Raw genomic sequence first — 21,380 nt, forward strand, 5'->3', positions numbered from 1 at the left:
CACATTCACTGGATGATGTCATCAGTGACGTCATCAGTGATGTCATTTGAGATGTCATCAGTGATGTCATGAGTGATGTCACTGACCATGTCATGAGTGATGTAATATGTGACGTCATCAGCAGTGCATTGCGGGCGCGCGAGTTATAGTTAGCTGAACTAACTATAACGGGGGAATTTCAATGGTTTTGTACAAGTGAAAAGTCCAGCTAACTATAACACCCCTGAAACCTATGGTTTTTTCAGTGAATATATATATATATATTATATATATATATATATATATATATATATATATATACATATACATACATAGTGTGTGGTTCTTTTTCGTTTAACCTACACTACATGATTAGATATGGTAAAACAAGCTGCTTAACACTGCTTCAAGATAAGCCTGAAAGCTGCTCTCCACAGCTACCACTGAGAGTTTCTATGGTTATCAAACACCACTAAAATCATCATAAAGATTGCCTGGACTAGTGCACGGTCCTTCACTTAAATAAGTGTGTACCATATTCTAAGCCAGTCTCATACAGGGGGCGTCTGAGAAGGAATCAGGTGTGACTTTGGCACGTTGATAGTAGATCACAAAGGTGACAGGAAGTTTGCTATAGTCTGGAGGTGGTTAGTGACTGCCTGGGGCGAGCCTGCCTTCAACAGCCAGTTGTCGAAGTAGAGAAGACTGGCACCCATGACCTACAAATGTGTGCTGCCACCAGCACTGCCACTTTCGTGAACACCTGAATGGCACCTATGAAACCAAATGGAAGCACAGCAAACTAAAAATGCCTATGTCCCACCACAAACTTCAGGTAGTGACGATGGGCCAGAAGGATGGCCATATGGTAAAGGCGTCCTGCAGGTCCAATGCTACCATCCAGTCTAACAGGTCAAGGGCAGACAAGCAATGGGCCATGGAGGGCATCTTTAATTTCTCCTTGAGAGGGCCGAACAGTGCAACAAATGTGTCCCAACGACAGGTGTATACAGTTTTTGCTGAGGGACACATGGCTGTTAAGGTGACATCAACCAGGTCGAAGGTGTTCAGCTGTTGCCACTCAATCTTCAAGCATGAAGGTGAAGACTGCGAAGACAGGGTGCAGAACCCTGCCCTGCTACTGTGATAGCAGATCCTTCCAAAGGGGCAACCTGATCGGAATCCAGGAGTTCTGTATTCCATATTCTTCGTGCTCACTATTTTGACTTGGGCTTGCTCGGTCCTTGAAAATTTGGGGCAAGAGTGGTATTGGCAGAAAAGCCTACAGAAGTCCCAACTTACACTCGAGGCGGAATGAGTCTCCAAGCGAGAGATGCCATGTAAACTACAATGTACTAGAATAGGCCAAAAGCCTCTGTCCTTCATTGGCACCAGAAAGTAGATCAATAACAACCACATCCTACTTCCGTTACTGGCACCCTCTTGACAGCCTTATTGGCCAAAAGGGATTGCATTTAATGTTGCAAAATGGAGATCTGGTCCTCCGTCAGTCACTTGGGGGACAGTGAAAGGTATGGCGGAGAAGAGAGGAAGGGTAAGGCATATAACCTGCAAACAATCTGCAGGATCCACCTGATGTTATAATTTGCCAAACCAGGAAGAATCGTTGGATCCTGTCTCCCAGTGGGTGGCTGTGCTCCCCTATGGGTATGGTAAAGGGGCTTAGCAAGTGGGGATGCAGGGGGCCAGTGGAATGGGCGGCCCACTTGACCTTGATCGTGGGGCACTGGGTATCACGACCTGTACTATGAAACTGATGAGTGCCTTGCAGAGGCTATATAGTTTGGTGGTACGGAACAGTCCGAGCAAATCCACAAAAGGAGCAGTAAGATTGGTGCAGTTGGCGAGGCACAGCAGATAAGCCAGAAGAGTGTGCGTTAGCTTTGCCCTTTTTAATTGTCTATAAAGAGGCAGTAGCCTGGTTCCCAAATAGACACGCCCCGAAAGGCATTTCAATAAGGGAGAACTGCATGGAATTCATGGTGTCCAACCCACAATGAATATGAACTTGGCAGCATCATAACTGTCTTGGATGGCCTGGGCAAGAATAAGTCTGAGATCTTTGGGGACACCAGGAAGAGCCTGAGCGTCCCAGGAGGCAGATGGCATTAACTGAATGGAGCTAGACTGTTGGAAGAGAAAACTTACTTCGCAAATATCTCCACCTGTTTGGATACCCTATCGGGGGAGTTGTCAAAAGAGTGTTGGGTTAGGCATGTTTCTGGATGCCTGCACTTCCAAGCTTTCAGGGGAGGCGTGCTTAGATAAGAACGGAGGGTATCCCAGCGCAGGGCAATGGCATCTCAATATTTGCCTCTTGACTGTAGGGCCAAAGCATGGTTTTTTCCCATGCCCCTAATAAGGTGTCAGTTAGTGCTTATTAAAATACAGAAGAGGCTCAGAGGAGGTCTGCCTTGGCTGGAGAACTTCTGTCAATACATTTTTTTTAACCTCCAGAGGTAGTCAGCAAGGAAGGATGCAAGGAGCTGGAGCATGGCTGCACAGAACTCTTCTATCTGTTGTGGAGTGGCAGACTTTCCTGGAAACCAGGTATGGGTGGAGAAGTAGAGCGATTCCAAAAGCACCACCCCGTGCCTGCTCAAGTGAATGCCATTGGGGACCGAGTCCTGCTTTGTTTTCTTGTGCCTCTTTTTGGACTTATCAGACAATTTTGGTCAAGATGAAGACCGGCCTGTGGACTGGATTGGCAACTCCTGGAGCGGGACTAGGACCAGGGCCAAGACCAAACTCTCAGTTTCTATAGTATTAAAAGATTAATCATAATCGAGGCACTATTCACATCTGACATTTTTTGGCCTAAGGACAAAAAAGGACCATTTTGAAAGCAAGGGAGACTTTAGTGTACATACTCCAGGATGCACAAAAACAATAACAAAAAACACCTGGTACCAGCGACTCTAATAAGAGGACGCTAGGAGGGAAGAATGCACAAGGTAGAGAGAAGGAGGAGAGGGAGGACAGAAAAGGGATGCAAAATGGTGGAAGACAGGGGTGGGTGATGAGGAGCATACAGGAAAGTGTGAGGGATGAAAGGGGGGAATACGCGTGGAGTGCAGAGGCTGTAAAGAAGCACAGAGGAATGAAAGAGGGATGGGAGGAACAAGTAAGAGTGAATGGTCTGCAGGGCTAACAAGGTTCGCCTGGGGAAGAAGAGGGGCAGGTGAAGGAAACGAGAGGGTGGAGGATGAGCATCAAGGAGCGAGATACGCAGTAGAGGACTCAGAGGGCACTTATGCAGTTAAATTTAAACACTTTAGTGGCAGTGGAAGCATACATCCTAACAGCTATTAGTTAAAAGATAAATGTTCCAATAGGCCAAGCCAAGATGTGATCCACAAAGCATCAAGCCAAATGTGAAGAGGATAACTGATGTAAGAAGCCTCCCAAAGCCCAGTATATGTATATTGTTAGCAAGAGGTCAGTTTGAATGCTGTGCGGTCAAAAATCAGACCTAAAAAGATGTAAAAGAAAGCATGCTACTTCCTGAACATGGCATCAATATATTAGCAATAAACATTTTAAATAAAAGCATCTACTGCACATCACTTTGCCAGAACATAATGGTGCTTCCTAGAAGACCGGTGTACTTAGAAAAGCCATAAAACGTTTTGGTTTAAAAGCTCATTATAGGAAAATATGATTCTTACCAAGCAAACAAAAGCTAATATTGGCTTTGAAATATTGTACATTGAAGACCTTGCTTAAGCAAAACAAGGATGACTAAAACATTTAAAAGAATAAAGAATAGGAATGAAAGAAATAAGTATCGGCCCACATCCTCGAGCACTGGGACTGAATTGCACCTATATTTAGGCAGATGTGTACATGTGATCAGACAAAATGCAATCGCTCTGTGTATGAGGATGAATAGTGATTTGACGCACCCATTGCCAAATGGGGTATGCTGTGGTGGATGGGAGTAAATTGTGAATGACAATTTGAACAGAACAATGGATGAACAGGGCTCAGCCAAAGTCCCTTATGTATTTTTGGTGTATTAATTTTTGATTAAATGAGACTGGCACAACATATAAAGCTGTTCCTTAGCCAGGCTTAAAATACTAATTTCATAAAAACGGTATAAAGGAAAGCTATGCCTAGTTGGAATGTTCCGAAATGCAGAGTTTAGTAATCGGGCTAATTTGTGCCAATCTGAATCTGCAGTACACCTAATGGCAGGTGATTGTGAGGGCACTTTCGTAAAATATTTTTGGGGACACCAACTAACAACTGGAATCAATAAACATTGACAAATTTAAAATATAAAACCAAAAGTCTTACCATCCTGCATTCCCAGTCTTTTCTTTAAAAAGAGTACTCCACATGTGTGGGTAGGTTTATCGCATAGGGCGGTAAAGGCCCAAAGACAGGACCATGTTAAGGAAGGAAATTAGGTTTGCAAAATAGATTTTTGTGGTGGTGGTTCATGTAATTTTTGGCCCAAGAGTCAGTTGTAGCACAAGGAAACTGACCCCTGATAATTCAGAAAACTAGAGTCACCGGTGGAGTTCATAGAGTTGTGGCATGTTTTTATGCTACTACTACTTTTTACCCAGAATTCATTGAAAAGGCAAACACTGAGTATAAACACAGAATGTCCTCACATTTCTGTGAGATAATTCTGCAATTTTCGGAGAACAAAAGTACTACCACTCACATTTCCCACACCTGTAAAAAAGCTCCCCACGTATGTGGGTGGGCCTATCCCCTGGGACATGAGCATCCAACAAACAAAATGGAAACGTCAAGAACGTTGCTTGGAATTAGATTAATTTTTGGGAGTAAGATATCTCCCATACTACGGGCCATGATAGGTACCCTAGGAGCCCTCCCATCCCTGGCTATTATTTAAAACTAGAGATCCAGGGGAATCCAGAGAGTTGTCACTTGCATGGATATGGTGCCGGTCCATGTTTATTGAGCTCAATGGCATGACACGGAGAAAAGACTTGGTAGATGATGAAGAGAACTCTGTACAGCTACTTATTTTGAGAGTTGAGGCCAGCCACCCAGAAACTAAAACCAGCCTATGCTATGATAAACATCAAGGCCCATGTGCAGCATTTTTGTATGGTGCTATGTGGCCTTGAAAGGCAATGGTACTTTGTGGGTCTCTCCAACACATAGGAAGTTTAAGGAAAGGTGTGACAACACCACTAATGAACCTTTTCTGTAGGGAGAAGAAGAACAAAAAAAGTACAACTTTTTGTCTGCAAGTTACCAAATGTTTTTGAAAATATTGCCTTGAAAACAGCACATGCAAGATTATTTCATTAATCACAATAAAAGTTAAGTGCGTGACAACTACTGTTCTGATTCAAAGCTCACCTACTCATCTTTTCATTTTAGAGGGAATAGATAACAAGTGAATATTTTACCAAGGAAACACATTATAGACTTACAGGAATGTTATAAACGGTAAAGGATACACTGTAAACAAAATCGACGGATGTATGATTGAATGAAGTCAAAATGTTCATCTATGTAGTCATGCTCTTTTTCCAAAATACTAATAGCATCACACTGTAGGGGAAAAAATAAAGAAATCAATTACTATAACAAATTTAGAACTAATGAATTAAATTTCATTTTGTACAATACACCTTTCAAGGTAGGATCGTCTCTATGGTATGAAGTTTATAAAGAAATTCTGTACATTCGTTTATGGTAAACACACACTTTTGATCAATTACACAGATATGCGCAAAAATCAAAAACGATTTTTCACACTGTTTTATTATGCTTCCTTCACCCACTTTGCACTGAACCCCTGAAGTCTGCTAATATCAAATATGTATTTTTCATTTGTGGTCTCATAGATGTTAAAGAAAGCAGTATCTGTACATGTCACAAAACTTGTAGTATAATCTATCTATTGGCCGTGCTTGCACTACAGCCAAAAAAAAGTAAAAGATGTATGTTCTCCAATTGGCAGATCATTTGCTCTTGGTTCGAAAACATCACTGAACACTAGCCTATTGATTGTGAATAAATTAGTTTTGCAAAGCCACGTTTGAATTCAGCTTCCCTCCCACAGTACCAGGTCAATAGGGCCAGGTGGACTAAAACGGTCAACAGACTGTAAGGGGACAAGATTTAGTCGGATTGCCCAGCCAGACGATGCCCCGAAGTCCTCTAGACCTACCAGCAAGATCTCACAGGTCATGTCTCAAAGGGCATGTGTATATTGTGCCAATAGCCATAATATACCTAAGCCCTGGCAGGGCATTTGTGGAGTGCAGTGCCAGGCTGGCAGACAAAACACGTTTTTCAAAGACATCAATAATTTTGGATTCTCTATCTGGGGGATTGGTTGGAAACTAATTAGGTTCACCTTACAGGTCTAGGCTTGCACTCTATGGAATAGGGTGCCTGGTAAAATAAAAACATACAAGCAATGTGAAAAGTATTTATGCAGCCCATAACCAGTATAAACACAACACAAGAAAAATCCCACACTAAATTGGAAAACTTGAGTATATTCTATTAAATTATTTGACACCAAAACAACAAAAATCCTATCACAATGAATTGTTAAAGGTTAAAGTGAAAAATGGCACCTAAAAGATAAAAGTGCCAACTGCGGCTATCTAGTAGAGCAAGAAGCAGGACCGGGGCAAAGGTGAAAGTTATGGCTGACTTTGATGGAGCGCAGGTCGGATACACAAAGTGGATTGAGTCCGGTCTCCGCTTACCTACGGACTTAGAAGAAATTTAAAAAAAGAAATTATAAGAACAAAGTTCAGCAAGGCAAGGCAGCCGGTCCAAGAAGGAAGTTTAGTCGTTGAGGAGCCGCTGGACAAATTTGCACTGAAAATTTTGTTGTTTGTACTTGGTCTCTTTTTCTGAAGTCAAAACTTTCCAAAGGGACGAAGATGTAGACTGTAGCAGGTGAGGGCTCTACAAGGTCAGGTATCTCTTCTGAGAGAGGCTGCTGAACAGGATTTACTGCTGCAGAGAACAACGAAGCACGAGCTGCTGCAAAATCAGGCCGACCTGCAATGCACCATAGGCGAATCATCGAGCAGGTAGGTCCAGGTTTCCTCTTGGCTCTCAGAGCACGTTTTGGCAGAAACATTTTTAAGTACCTTTGTATTTGGGCACTTTTAGCATCACTTGCAAAGGTCAAGGACTGGAAGGGCACCACTTGGATGGTCATAACTCACTCAAGCTGCATCCAGGTGTGGGTTCAAGATGGTTGGAGCCTTTTCTGTCCCTAAGGCTCTAATCAGGAGGCCAGCCAACTAGTCCTTGGAGTTGCTCTGAAAGTCTTGGTTCAAGCAGGAAAGCAGTTCTCAAACCCTGCCAACACACAGTCTCTTTTGTGGCCATCTGACAGGAATGCACAAAGGCCAACTGCACCTAGGTCATGTGACCAAAAAACAGGCTACAGGCACCAAATGGTTAGGATAAGAAAATGCCAACATTTGAAAAGTCGCATTTTCAGAATTGTGACATAAAATAGACTTTTATCATTAAAGAGGCTTTAAAATTACAATTCGCTAGATATCAAACATGATATTTCAACCTGCTTACAAACAATGGATATCACTCATTAAATGTAATAAGGTAACCCAATGTTATCCTATGAGAGAGGTGGACCCCACCGCAGTGAAAAATGAATTTGTGAGTTTTTCACTACCAGGACATGTAAAACCTGAAAGTACATGTCCAACTTTTTAATTACAATGCACCCTGCCCTATGAGCTGTCTAGGGCCTACCTTAGGGGTGACATATGTAATTATGTAATATAAAGGGAGTTTATATAACATATATATATATATATATATATATATATATATATATTCACTTAAAAAACCATAGGTTTCGGGCACGTTATAGTTAGGAATTAGCATTTAAAAAACCTTGCAAATTCACTTCAAAAACCATAGGTTTCACACATGTTATAGTTAGCTGTACATTTCACTCGTAAAAAACCAATGAAATTCCACGTTATAGTTAGATCAGGTAACTATAACTTGCGCGACCGCAATCCACAATGTGTAATTTCAGATGTCATCATTGATGTCATGAGTGATGTCACTGACCATGTCATGATTGATGTAATATGTGATGTCATCAGCAGTTTATTGTGGGCGCGCAAGTTATAGTTACCTGATCTAACTATAACGTGGAATTTCATTGGTTTTTTACGAGTGAAATGTACAGCTAACTATAACATGTGTGAAACCTATGGTTTTTTAAGTGAATTTGCAAGGTTTTTTAAATGATAATTCCTAACTATAACGTGTGTGAAACCTATGGTTTTTTCAGTGAATATATATATATATATATATATATATATATATATATATATATATATATATATATATATATATATATATATATATATATATATATATATATATATTCGCTCACTCCTTTTTCACCATCCGGATTAAGGAAAGCACTCGCAGGGGTTATCTTTTGTATTCTTTATTTGGACCGCTTTAGAACATGACGAGTTTCGGCTTGCGCCTTAATCTGATGTTTTTAGATTTCGCGCCGAGAAACGAACAACTTTTTTTAACAAAACGTAAAAGGTCACGTGATACATCCACGTATGGAGAGCAAAAAAGGACCACCATAAGTCCATAAACAAGCGCCATATTGGAGTAGATCGACCCCCATTGGAACATCATAAAGCAACAATACCGCTGAATAATTAACAGCATACAGTATATATGTTTACCACAAATGTGTACACCATATTATGTATAAAATAACATCAACTGTGACTTGTTGCTAATTAACACAACCTGATCTAACTATAACGTGGAATTTCATTGGTTTTTTACGAGTGAAATGTACAGCTAACTATAACATGTGTGAAACCTATGGTTTTTTAAGTGAATTTGCAAGGTTTTTTAAATGATAATTCCTAACTATAACGTGTGTGAAACCTATGGTTTTTTCAGTGAATATATATATATATATATATATATATATATATTACCTACTGGCGGTCGCCAGTAGGTAGTTATAGTTAGGACCACGTTTCCATAGGAAAACCTCAACATTCTATTTTGAATAACTTTGGCGCCGGTCGACGAATCCTCGCGAATTTCTCAAAATAGGTGGGGCGCTACGCTCCGCTCCTACCCTGAAAGTCTCGGGGGGATTCGTCAAGCGGGGGCTGAGATAAAAGGGGGGTCCCAAAACGCGTTTTTCCCATGCATTTTTCCATAGGACCTTTAGAACGAGCTACAGCCCGAACGGCTGAACAGAATTACTAGAAATTTGGCAGAGAGGTAGTCCCTAGGTCAAGGAAGTGCCTTTTGTAGGTTTGGTGTAAATCTGTTCAGTAGATTCTGAGAAAATAGCCTTTAAATCAATATATATATCTGAGCCCGCTTACGGTACGCTTACCGTACGCTTACCGTACGCTTACCGTAAGCTTACGGTGGCGTGCGCGAGCGCGATTCTGATTGGCTCTTAGATCTTAGTAAACATTCGAATCGGCCGAAACCAGGAAGCGGCGTCCGCCATTTTGTCTCTCGCACTGAGTGTTGTTTATCAAACATGATGGCCAAAAACATGTTACGGGGCTGTTTTGACAACTCCCTCCCACATAGTCATGTTGAGGGAGTCCCCAAACATCCCCCAAGAGCAAAAACGGTTTTATTTTTTTTTCGGCAATTTCGCGGGGTACGCTTACCGTACGCTTACCGTACGCTTACCGTAAGCTTACCGTACGCTTACGGTAAAAAAATAAAAATAAAAAAAACACTATCCACACTTACCCCACCCCCTGTGCTTTTGGTGGCCGCAGGCCACCAAATGTGCAGGGCTTATTAATAGAGAAAAAAAACGTAATTTTGGCAACATGAAATTATAAAATCGAAATAAAAAAAACACTATCCACATTGACCTCACCCCCTGTGCTTTTGGTGGCCGAAGGCCACCAAATGTACAGGGCTTATTAAAGTTGATAAAAACCGTGCACGGAACGAACTGCGTTAAGTGGGCGCGCACGCCACAAATGGCGTAAAGTAACTTAGCATTTAAAAAACCGTACAAATTCACTGAAAAAACCATAGGTTTCACACACGTTATAGTTAGGAAATAGCATTTAAAAAACCTTGCTAATTCACTGAAAAAACCATAGGTTTCACACATGTTATAGTTAGCTGGACATTTTACTGATAAAAAACCAATGAAATTCCCCCGTTATAGTTACTGTAGGCAACTATAACTCACGCGACCGTAATCCTCTGCTGATGACATATGTGTCTTTATGAAAAAAAAATATTTGTAATATATGTATAGCTAAAATTTAATGGAAGAAGATATGGGCAAATAAGTGTCTAAATACAGTATTAGCATCAGCAGAGGATTACGGTCGCGTGAGTTATAGTTGCCTACAGTAACTATAACGGGGGAATTTCATTGGTTTTTTATCAGTAAAATGTCCAGCTAACTATAACATGTGTGAAACCTATGGTTTTTTCAGTGAATATATATATATATATATATATATATATATATAAAGATTGGCAATAGGTTTGTTTTGCCAAGTTAAATTGACAGTTTAAAACTGCATACAGGCTGCCACAGCAGGCAATAGGCATGTTTTAAGCGGCTACTTAATTGAGTGGCACAATTATTGCTGCAAGTCCACTAGTAGCATTTCATTTTCCAGCCCTGGGTATATGGCTTACCAGTTTACTAGGGCCGGATAAGTAAATTAAAGATGTCAATTGGTTGCGAGTCAATTTTACCATGTTTAATAGAGAAAACACAAACACTTTAGCACTGGTTAGCAGTGATAAAGTGCATAGAGTCCTAAGGCCAACAAACATTAATTGAGCATAGCAGGAGGGGTGAAGGCAAAAAGTTTGGAGGTGACCATGCAGAGAGGGCCAAGTCCAATAATCAACAACCTAACTTCTAAAAGGGACTGGTATCATGGGAGAATTACATAACTTGCTAGTATTGAAACGGAACGTCAATGATGTATAATCAAACAATTTGCAGTGTTGCAACATATTAGGGGAATAGTTCTGAAGTGGTTCTTCTACCAGAGACACAAGCTGGAATCAAATTATGCATCCTTAAAAAGATAAGGGTATATTAAAGTGTTTCGTTCACAGAGGTTGCAGAGGGGTTACAATCGCCTTTTAAAAAAAAAATGGTGAGCTAAACTGTTGTCTCAGGGACCCATTATGGGCAAACGGGAACTCCGATAAATGTACAAGTCCATCCCTCAATACTGAAAATGACCGTACAGTCACAACGCGAGTTGCTTACCAACGGGTAGATCCCAATGTCGGTCGGAAGGGCTCCGAATCGCATTAGTGTTTGCCAAAACCGTTTCGGAGCCCTCGTTTATGACCAACTTGTTCCCAGTTCCGAACGACCAAACACGGTGCCTGGAAACCATTAGGGCTGACCGAATCTGTTCTGAAAGGCATTTGGAGAGGACGAACCTTTCCAAAGCCGGTTTGAACAGCTCTATGGACTTGGTTTCCAAATTAGTGAGTATGATGACCGTCTCGGACAGCCTTTTCGATTTGATTTGCCCAGAAAGAAGAGGCGGCCGAAATCGGTCTTTGGGGGACCATACCAGGCCCCCCTACAGCCAGGGCCCTCCTAATCGGGCCCGTGGAGGTAACCCCCTTTTTAGCCATGCACAATGTGGCAGGCACCATGGGGTGCCTATCACAGGGTGCACGATTTTCCCCAGCCACCCCTTTCTTCAATGAGAGTCTGTGTTCTCGTTCGGAACACAGGCTCCCATTGAAGTCAAAGGGAGTCCGACCAAATCGTATTCGGGTGCATACAGATGCATCGTACTCGCTCGGTCAGAATTCCCAGATCCAAGTCGTACAGAAAGCATTCCGGAACCGATTCAGTGGGTATGCTTTCCGAACAAGATCAGAATTGGGCCCTATGACATCATCCGGAGCCACCCACGCTTAGGGGAGATTTAAATTTAATTATGGACACTGTAACAGACTCTCAATCCTCCTGTATTACAGGAACAAGCAAAAACTCACCACTTAGCATAAGGCCTAAAGCAATGGTGGGTGCTACGGGATGCCTGGTAGTGCTGTCACCCAAGCAGAAGGCATCCACTGTTCTCTGTAAGTCACCAATCCTTCTCTCGACGTAATCACTTTTTTATTAGTGGGTGATGAGCAAAAATTGACTGCCATGTAGAATTTCTGACCACACCTTATGGAGTTCATCATTGGCTCCTACGAAGCGGGCCAAAAAGGAGAACATGGATACTGAATGCATGATGGCTAAGAGACATCATTTATTGAGTTTCTCCAGCAAGATGCAGAGAAGCACTTCCAAATGAATAAGGGTTCTATTAATTTCAGTGTGTTCTCTGGGATGCTTTCAAGTCTATAATTCTAGGGAGTCTCAAGAACATCATTAACAAGCATTGGTGATGCCAACAGTCATGGCATTAGTGATTTTAACAGGTATGGCCTTGGCAAGCCCACATTTATTTTTCAAAGCATATCCCCTAGGCAATAAAAAGTGTGCAAGTAAAAAAAAAAAAAAAGTTTAAAAAATGCTACACTCTAAAAGGTAAAAACAACAATTGATGGACAGAATGCAGAGCAATGTCATACATTCACCCCAGTAGAGAGATCTGGGGCTAAATCCATTGTTTTTTTGCTCCCCATGCCATTCCAGTTTGAACCCAGCCATAAGCAAATCAGTCTTGACCCTGCGCCCAATGGGAACAGTCCAGCCCGAGCTGCCAGGCCAGGTCCTCCCTGGACTGGAAACAGGCATCACAGGACCGATTTCGGGGTTTCACCCCTCAGCTGCTTGACTCCATTGTCATGGGGAGCACGGGACCCACATCTGGGCATACCCGTTCCACTCGGGGTGACAAATGCAAAAACAATTGATAAACAGAATGCATAACAATGTCATACATTCACCCCAGTACAGATCTTTGGGCCTAAATCCATCTTTATTGGCTCCTCATGCCATTATATACTTTAAAGGTAGCATGCATGTCTGACAAAAAAAACAACAAAAAAACAGAAGCGTCTATTTTGCTGAAATATGGAGAAACCGCAAAGGATGGATAACATATCTCCTATTTCCAAGCCCTCTGGCACCTTTTGTTCCAGAACCAGCAAGGGAAAGGATTTGATATCATTATGCCATGTAATCCAGAACTTTACAAGTTTAGAAAACACCCAGTTAAACACACAAAAGAATACCCTTATATCATTCCAGTCTATTGATAAATAATAATGCAGAGGAAACATCATGTACAACGTTAAGGAAGTGGAGGTATTACTGGTAAATACCTGTACTATTCTAGAGTCTTGTCAGAAGAAAACGTGCAGCAAATACAATTAATGGTCACTGCGACAAAAATAAGACTCTTTCAGGACAAATACATTGAAAGTTAAAAAAGGGCCTTACTTAGCGAGTTAAAAATCCAATATAACTTGAAGTTTGTGGTAAATTGATTGCTGAATGCTGTCAGACACTTAATTTGCTGCATCTAACCTAAAAGGAACTCAGACATCAGTGTAAGACACTGTACTCCCAGTATTGGGCAGAAGGAAAATGTTTTCAAGGACAGGAAGGCATGGTATCATTAATTCAAAATGTAAATTGATCAAAGCTTTACAGATATACAGGTAAAATGCCCCTGATGTGCCCACCTTGACACAGCATTTACCATTTGGTATGGGCCTGCCTAGAACTAAGGTATTGGGACGCAGTGGAAGAAAATGCTGGCTGCCAGACTTTGACCCTGCCAAAGCATGTTTCATTATGGTTTTTGTAATACATTATAGTTGAGGGAGCTGCAGGACCTTCACCAACAAAAATCAGAAACCAATGGATAAAAGCAAAAATAATCTTTTGGTTTCATAAAAGATACATTGCAATAGAAGTCCCTGGCACCGAAGGGAACTATTTTATAAGTGGATGTGTTCCAAATAAAAGAACATCAAAAAGAACTAGGCTGCCACCCAAATTCTCCAATCAGTGACCCTCACCGGCCACCATTACATGACTGAAAAGAACTCCATGTCCATCAAAGAGTATACACATTTTTCAAAGAACAAGTTACTTACCTTTGGTGATGTCTTATCTGGTAGAGACTATATCTATCCATAGATTCCTTCCCTTTTGAATTTCCTCAGGCGTCAGACTGGATCCCGAACATTTTTAGTGAGCCGTATCCCTGCATGTTGGTAGGTGGCATCGATCAGCTCTGTGTCCGCGTCATAAACGGCGTTGCGGTACCTATATAAGCACCAGCCAGGCGTGTTGTCAGTTTTTTTTTCGACTTTCCACGCTAGAAGCGAGGAGACATGAAGAAAACTGACCACTGGTGTGTCAAAACTAAGGCCCTGAAAGGGGTCAGCCCTGTTTCTAGAAATCGGTTCGCAGAACGGGGAGGATGAGTGCGTTGGTAAGGAATCTGCAGCTAGATATAGTCTCTAAAAGATAAGGCATCACTGAACGTAAGTAACTTGTTCATCTGATAGACTTTTAGGTACAGATTCCTTACCTTTTGAATAGATACCCAAGCAATACAATCCCCGGAAGAGGGTCCGCAAACTAATTTCAAATGAGAAAGACCTGCAGGACTGAAAGGGCTTAGTGGCCATCCCTGCGGACCCAATTGTCCAGGCAGTAGTATTTGGCAAGCGGGTGCAGGGAAACCCATTTAGCTGTCTGACAGATGTCCAGGGCTGAACTCCGCTAGCTAACTCTGTGGTCGTAGCTTTAGCTCTGGTGGAATAAGCTTTCATGCCTTCAGGAGGTTACTCCTTGGCCAGTGTGTTGCAGATTATGATGCAGAGCACGACTCATCTGGAAATAGTCCGCTTCTTCATTGCCCAACCTTTCTTTGCACTAACATACCCTACGAAGTGTTGGTCATCCACACAGAACTCTCGTATGCGGTCAAGGGAGAATGACAGCCACTTTCTATATTGTATCTTAATGATATGGCATGGTAACAAAGGGACCGTTCTGGAGTTCCTTGACTGTACTGGGTTGAAATTTACTCTAACGCAGAGCAAATCGGAAATAGCCTTTCAAGATTTACTCATAAAACCTGTCGAAGGGGAAGTTTTCACTAGACTATATCGAAAACCCATGAACAGAAGAAAACAAGTTACTTACCTGTAATTTTGGTTATCCAGTATTGGAAACTTTCATAGATTGCTATGCTTGCATCATTCCCCGTTGTCGGAATGGGAGTCCCCGGTATACATAAAAAAAGCATCACTAAAACATAACTCAGGCCTAGGCCCATTCTTGTTTTGCATCCTATCGACCTTTTTTTGTAAAAGAGACCAAAAAAAAAAAAAAACCACCAATCAGATTAGCCTCACCCATTTGAACCCTCCTGAGAGAAGCTCAGAACCTCGGATTTTTCGTAGCTGTTGTGTAACCAAACCACTAAATATGTACGAGGCTGAGCTTTCCCAGGGGAGGTGGGTGGGTCGCATGGGAATCTATGAAAGTTTCCAATACTGGAGAACCAAAGTTACAGGTAAGCAACTTGTTTTCTTACTCCAGTATTGGAACTTTCATAGATTCCCATGCTTTTATCAGAATAGCTAGAAGTTATCAGCACATTTTTGGAACCATGCATATTATAAAATGCAGAATAAATAAATAGCATCTTCACCATAAAGACATTATCAATAGTCAAAAATATAATAAGAACATTTGATAAAACACCATACATGAGGTTCAAAATGTGCAAGAGCTAATAAACCAGTAACATGGAAGGAGGGATGAAAAGGAAAGCTCACCACTACTGAAATAGGTTCCTCAGGACTGCTTGGCCGACTGCTGCATCCCCCTGCGTCGCCGCATCCAGGCAGTAATGTCTTGTGAACGTATGTGTACTGCTCCAGGCTGCTGCCCGGCAGATCTCTTGGAACACCAGCAAAGAGGGCTGTAGAAGAGGAACTCGCCCTCGTGGAATCAGCACGGACTCGACCTTCCAGGGGGTTGCCCGCTGCCTTGTGACAATATTGGATAGTATTAGTAATCCAACGTGCGATCCCTTGCTTGGATAGGGGAAAACCCTTACGAGGGTCACTGAAAGAAACAAATAGTTGAGAAGACTTTCTGAAGTCTCTAGTCCTTTGAAGATAGAATTTTAAGCACCTTTGTACATCCAGAGCATAAAGTGCCTTCTCCGCCGGAGTAGCCGGTTGAGGGAAAAAAAGTCTTGAGAATTACCGGCTCATTCAAATGAAAGTCCGAAGGAACTTTTGGTATGAATTTAGGGTTAGCCCTTAAAATTACTGTTCCTTTTTTGAACTGGAGAAAAGGTTCCTGAATGGTTAGAGCCTGCAACTCCCCCACACGTCTAGCTGAAGTCAAGGCTAGAAGAAGCGCTACCTTCCAGGAGAGGAATTTCAGGTCTGCCTTGTGAATAGGTTCAAAAGGAGGTTTCATAAGCTGGGCGAGAACTAAGTTCAGATGCCACAGGGGAGGAGGAGGCCTGACCGGAGGGAAGACTTTGAAAAGCCATTTAAGAAACTGTTTAATGATCCTTGCTGAGAGTGAAGGGCCTGCGGACGTGCGTCTGAAGCGAGAAATCGCTGCCAGGTGAACCTTTATAGAAGAGTGAGCCAGTCCTGCTTTTGCTAATGATAGAATGTATGGAAGAATTTCATGCGGCTCAGAATTAAAGGGATGAAGCCCATTGCGCTGGCACCAAATACAGAACCGTTTCCATTTAAATTTGTAAGTCTTATTTGTACTTGGGGCTCTTGCTTGAGATAGTACCTCTACATTTCGCTGAGAGATTCAGCCCTCGAAATTCTCGCTGCTCAGGAGCCATGCCGAGAGTTGAAGAGACTGAGGATCCGGATGTAAGGGGGAACAACCTTTACAACGCAACTTTTACAAAGCACTACCATTACAACAAAACTTCCCTGCTGTTACGTGGACTGGAGTTGGAATAGTAAATTACACTTTTTTAATGTTAGCACGCCATCTAGTGCAAGTCGATGTAAAGACTTGCGTTGTAATGTCCTGCGTTGTCAATGCACTCGCGTTGTAAAACTTTCGTTGTAACAGCATGCGTTGTAACGTCATACATCCGGATGTAAGACTTGGCCCTGGGACATCGTCAGCAGCGAAGGAATCGGCTGCAAAGGAAGAGGAAGTTCCAGTGAGAGAAGTTGAAGCTCGTGAACCAAAACTGTCTGGGCCACGCTGGAGCTATCAGAATCATCCTGCATGGTTCTGCTTTGAGCTTTGAGAATCCTGGGGATTAGAGGAATGGGGGGGGGGGGGGAAGCGTAAACAAATGCGCCCGACCAGGCCATCGAAAGCACATTCCACAACGATCCCGTATGGTGAACTCTACTTGCATAGAACCGGCATTTCCTGTTCTGTGGTGTGGCAAAGAGATCTATTGTCGGCATGCCCCACCTGTGAAACACTTTCTGAAGAGTAAAATTGTCCAGTTCGCACTCGTGACTGACAGATTTCAGCCTGCTGAGTTTTTCCGCTGCCTTGTTGAGGACACCTGGAAGATGTTCCGCACGTAGTGATACCTCCTGTTGAATTGCCCATTCTCACGACAACAGACGAGATCTGGTGCCTCCCTCCTTGTTTATATAATGCATGGCCATCGTGTTGTCCGTATATATTAGGACTGAAGACTGTTGTACTCTTGGAAGAAAAGCTTGTAACGCTAGACTAATCGCTCTGAGTTCTAACAGATTTATGTGCAGCAGTTGATCCTGAGACCTCCATCTGCCGCTCACGTGAAGGTCTTGAAAAACCGCTTCCCAGCCGTCGAGAGAGGTGTCCATAGTTATAATGAGAGGAGCCGGGAATAGTTTGAAAGAAAGCCCTTGAGAAATGTTTTCCTTGGTCATCCACCAAGATGCGGCGTGTCTCATGGTCTCGGTAAATGAGATCTTGTCGTCGAAGGATCCGTCTACTTGGCGCCACTGTAAATCCAACTCCTCCTGAAGTGGCCGCATTCAGGGAATCAGGGGTATGCATGAGGAGATGGAACCCAGCATGAACTTGTAGAGGCAAACTGAAAGTAACCTTTTTAACAGTAGGGAAGCCACTGACATCGGCGTCTGTTGTCTCTCTACAGATGGGAAAGCTTTGTTTACTGAAGTGTCAAGAATGGCCCCTAGAAACCTGGCAGTCCTTGATGGAAGAAGAGAAGACTTCTGCTCGTTGAGCGTTAGTCCGAGATTGGCAAACAGACAAACACGTTCCGAATGATTCTTCCGTTGCTTGCTTGGTAGAAGCTTTTATCAACCAGTCGTCCAGGTAAGGGAAGACCTGCAATTTTTGTCTTCGCAGAAAAGCTGGTATCGGAGCTAACACCTTCGTGAAGATCCGTGGAGCCGTACGCAGACCAAAGGGAAGAACCTTGAATTGAAAATGGCTCTTGGCTACTGTAAACCGAAGATATTTCCTGTGAGCTGGGTGGATGGGTACATGAAAATAGGCTTCCTCCAAATCCAGAGTGGCCATGAAATCCCCTGGGTTGAGAAGACGAAGGATGTCCTGCAGAGAAACAATCTAAAAAGACTGTTTGATGAGCTTCTCTCAGTAGGGTTCCATGGGGTGAGGCTAATCTGATTGGTTGTTCATTTTTTTTGGTCTCTTTTACAAAAAGAGGTAGATAGGATGCAAAACAAGAATGGGCCTAGGCCCGAGTGATGGTTTCTATTGCTTTTTTTATGTATACCGACGACGGGGAATGATACAAGCATGGGAATCTATGAAAGTTCCAATACTGGAGTAAATAACCTTCTCTCTTTATGCCAGCCACCAACCACAAGCATTAAGGGATTCATTATCTTTTTCAAAATAAAAAAAACTGCTCTTTTAAACAAGACTGCTTCCATGGAGCCAATATTTTGGCTGGCAAACTGATCACTAGAGAGTACCCATGCAAACTAGTTACGAAGTCTATTAAAAAAAGCGAAGGTATGAGGTGATGGGGCCATGACTTGATAGGTGAAGGGTGGGTAACTGGAAAGGAGGTATGATGGCATTAAGAAGGGAGAACATGTGCGGGATGAGAAGATTAATAGGAGGGAATAGGAGGGAAAGGAGGGAAAGGAGGTTGAGTTGAGGGTTTTATTCAAGCGGGTTAGAGGTAGCATTGCGCTCTGCGTTTAGAGGGAAAGCGCTGTTTAAAGGTTAATTTGAAAGTATGGGATGGATTTATTAGTGTAACAATATTTTCTGCACAGCATAGCGGTTTGAAGCCACATTTTAATGGCAATGTCCTTTCATTTGTAGTGAACCCCTGAAGAAGGGCTAAATCAAGGCCCGGCATGCATTGGGTAACATCAAATTCGCGATTGAAGATGTTTTATGTTTTCTGGCGTGCCCAGACAAAGGCTTGGATGGGCATAGCTGAGGCATGAGAAGTTTTTGAAATACATAACTGTCACACAAGTGACAAGAAATATGAAAATAAATGAAGTTGTAAAAAAGCTTTGGAGAACACGGATGAGTTATTGTTTAAATTGAAAAAGTTGCTGGTAAAAACGTGAATATCATGATTGAAGCAGTGAGTCTGGCATTGGAGGGAAACTCCGCTCCATTTTTTGAAGATATATTGACAAGGGCGTGATATTACGGTAGATCACGCTATCCAGAAAGCACGCAAACAGTTGAAAGCTGGAAAAAAATGACAAAATAAATAGAAGTTCAAGCAAGGAGTGCACTGCAATTCTGGAACCATGGTTTGAAAGGGACCATTGTTCCTTTATAATATATTTGTGATCCACTAGGCATCTCGGACTGAGTTTGTCCGCTCTGCGTTTAGAGAACACGCCAGGAGTTGAACCACCAGGGATATGCCCTGCTGTTCCAGTCATTTCAAAAGGAACAGGGCCATTTGACAAAGGGCCCACAATCCCACCCACCTGGTTTGTTGCAGTACCACGTGACGCTACTATTGTCTGTGAATACGTGCACCAGACTTCTCCTGATGGAGGGCAGAAAGGCTTTCAATGCCAGTTAGATCACACGGAGCTCCAGCAGGTTGATGTGGAGTTTGGATTCCGCTGGAAACCATAGTTCTCCGCTCTCCACCTCTTCCAGATGACAGCCCCATCCCAGGAGCAATTGTCACTACTGTGAGCTGGTTGGCGAAGGGAGAGGGGTCTGCCTCTGACCCAATCGTGGTTTGTTAGCCACCACTGCAGATCGATCGCACTTTTCTCCAAGATCTGGACCAGGTTGGAGAGAGTCCCCTGATATCACCAGCAAGATGCAGGAGGCTATGAGACCCATCAGCTTAAGAGTCAGTTGCACCAAAACAGAGGATAGAGGCTCTGATGAAATGGAGCGTCTGGGAGGGAGTCCGGTGTGACTTTGGCACGTTGATAGTGAACACCAGCAAGTGCAGAAGGCATCACGTAGTCTGGAGGTAGGAGACAACAGCCTGGGGTGAGCCCGCCTTCAGCAGCCAGTTATCGAGGTAGGGGGAAGAGTGGCACCTCTGACCTCCGCAGATGAGCTGCAACCATTGCCATCACCTAGGTGAACACCCGAGGGGCGCTAGTATGGCCAAAGAGAAGCACGTGAACTGAAAGTGCTTGTGGCCAACCGTAAACCACAGATAGCACCCGCGGCAGGCAGGACGGGAATATGAAAATAATCATCCTGCCAATCTCCTGGGTCCAGGGCAGCTAAGACATAAGCCAACTTGAGCATTTTCAATTTCTACTTTTTGAGTAAGATTGAGAGTTCGGGGATAGTGGATACGACACAGGCCCTTGTCCATTTTGGGAACCTGAAAGTAGGGGGAACAACAAACATAGCCTACTTCTGGCACCAGAACACACTCTATGGCTCCCTAAGCCGATTGTGAGATGGTGGTATGGAAGAGGGGAGTCTCGAAGGGAAGGGAGGAGCCCCGTTGACAATCTGCAAAACCCAACTCTATGTTGTTATGGACTGCATGCGGGGCAGGTGATGGCGAATCCTTTGCCAATTGGGTGCCCATGGTGGTAAAGGGGCAGATATGGAGGGTTAGAGTCTGTTGCAGGGGGAGGGGTGGACTGACCAGACCGCCAGCCACCTGACGCACGAGGTCTGTGGTTACAACACCCTCATCCATGCAGAGGCTGGGAAGCATGCGCAGAGAGGTGGCTGGGCGGGAATTGGCGCGGCTGGAAGCCCGTTCCGTAGCCGCGAAAGGCAGATTGGAGTAGACGTGTGGTCGCAGAGAGGCCTAAGAACCTAGCCGTAGCACAAGAATCCTTAAATCGCTTGACTGCTGAATCAGCCTGGTCTCTGAAGAGACGGGTGCCATTGAAGGGGATGTCCATAAGAGAAGCTTGAACATCTCCCAAAAAGCCAGTCGTCCTCAGCCAGGTGTGGTACATAAGGGCAAGTG

The 21,380-nt window shown here is 43.1% G+C and overlaps 1 protein-coding gene across 1 annotated transcript in view; it reads right to left on the minus strand.

Annotated features, from left to right (window-relative positions):
* The window catches only part of DYNC1LI1 (dynein cytoplasmic 1 light intermediate chain 1), a 596,637-nt gene that overhangs the window by 327,966 nt on the left and 247,291 nt on the right, over positions 1-21,380 (minus strand). Inside the window, exon 6 of the mRNA XM_085630582.1 lies at positions 5,451-5,544. Coding sequence (XP_085486708.1) covers positions 5,451-5,544 — 94 coding nt within the window. The remainder of the gene's footprint in view (positions 1-5,450; positions 5,545-21,380) is intronic.

Source organism: Triturus cristatus, chromosome 10 (genome assembly GCF_964204655.1).
Source record: "Triturus cristatus chromosome 10, aTriCri1.1, whole genome shotgun sequence".
NCBI lineage: Eukaryota > Metazoa > Chordata > Amphibia > Caudata > Salamandridae > Triturus > Triturus cristatus.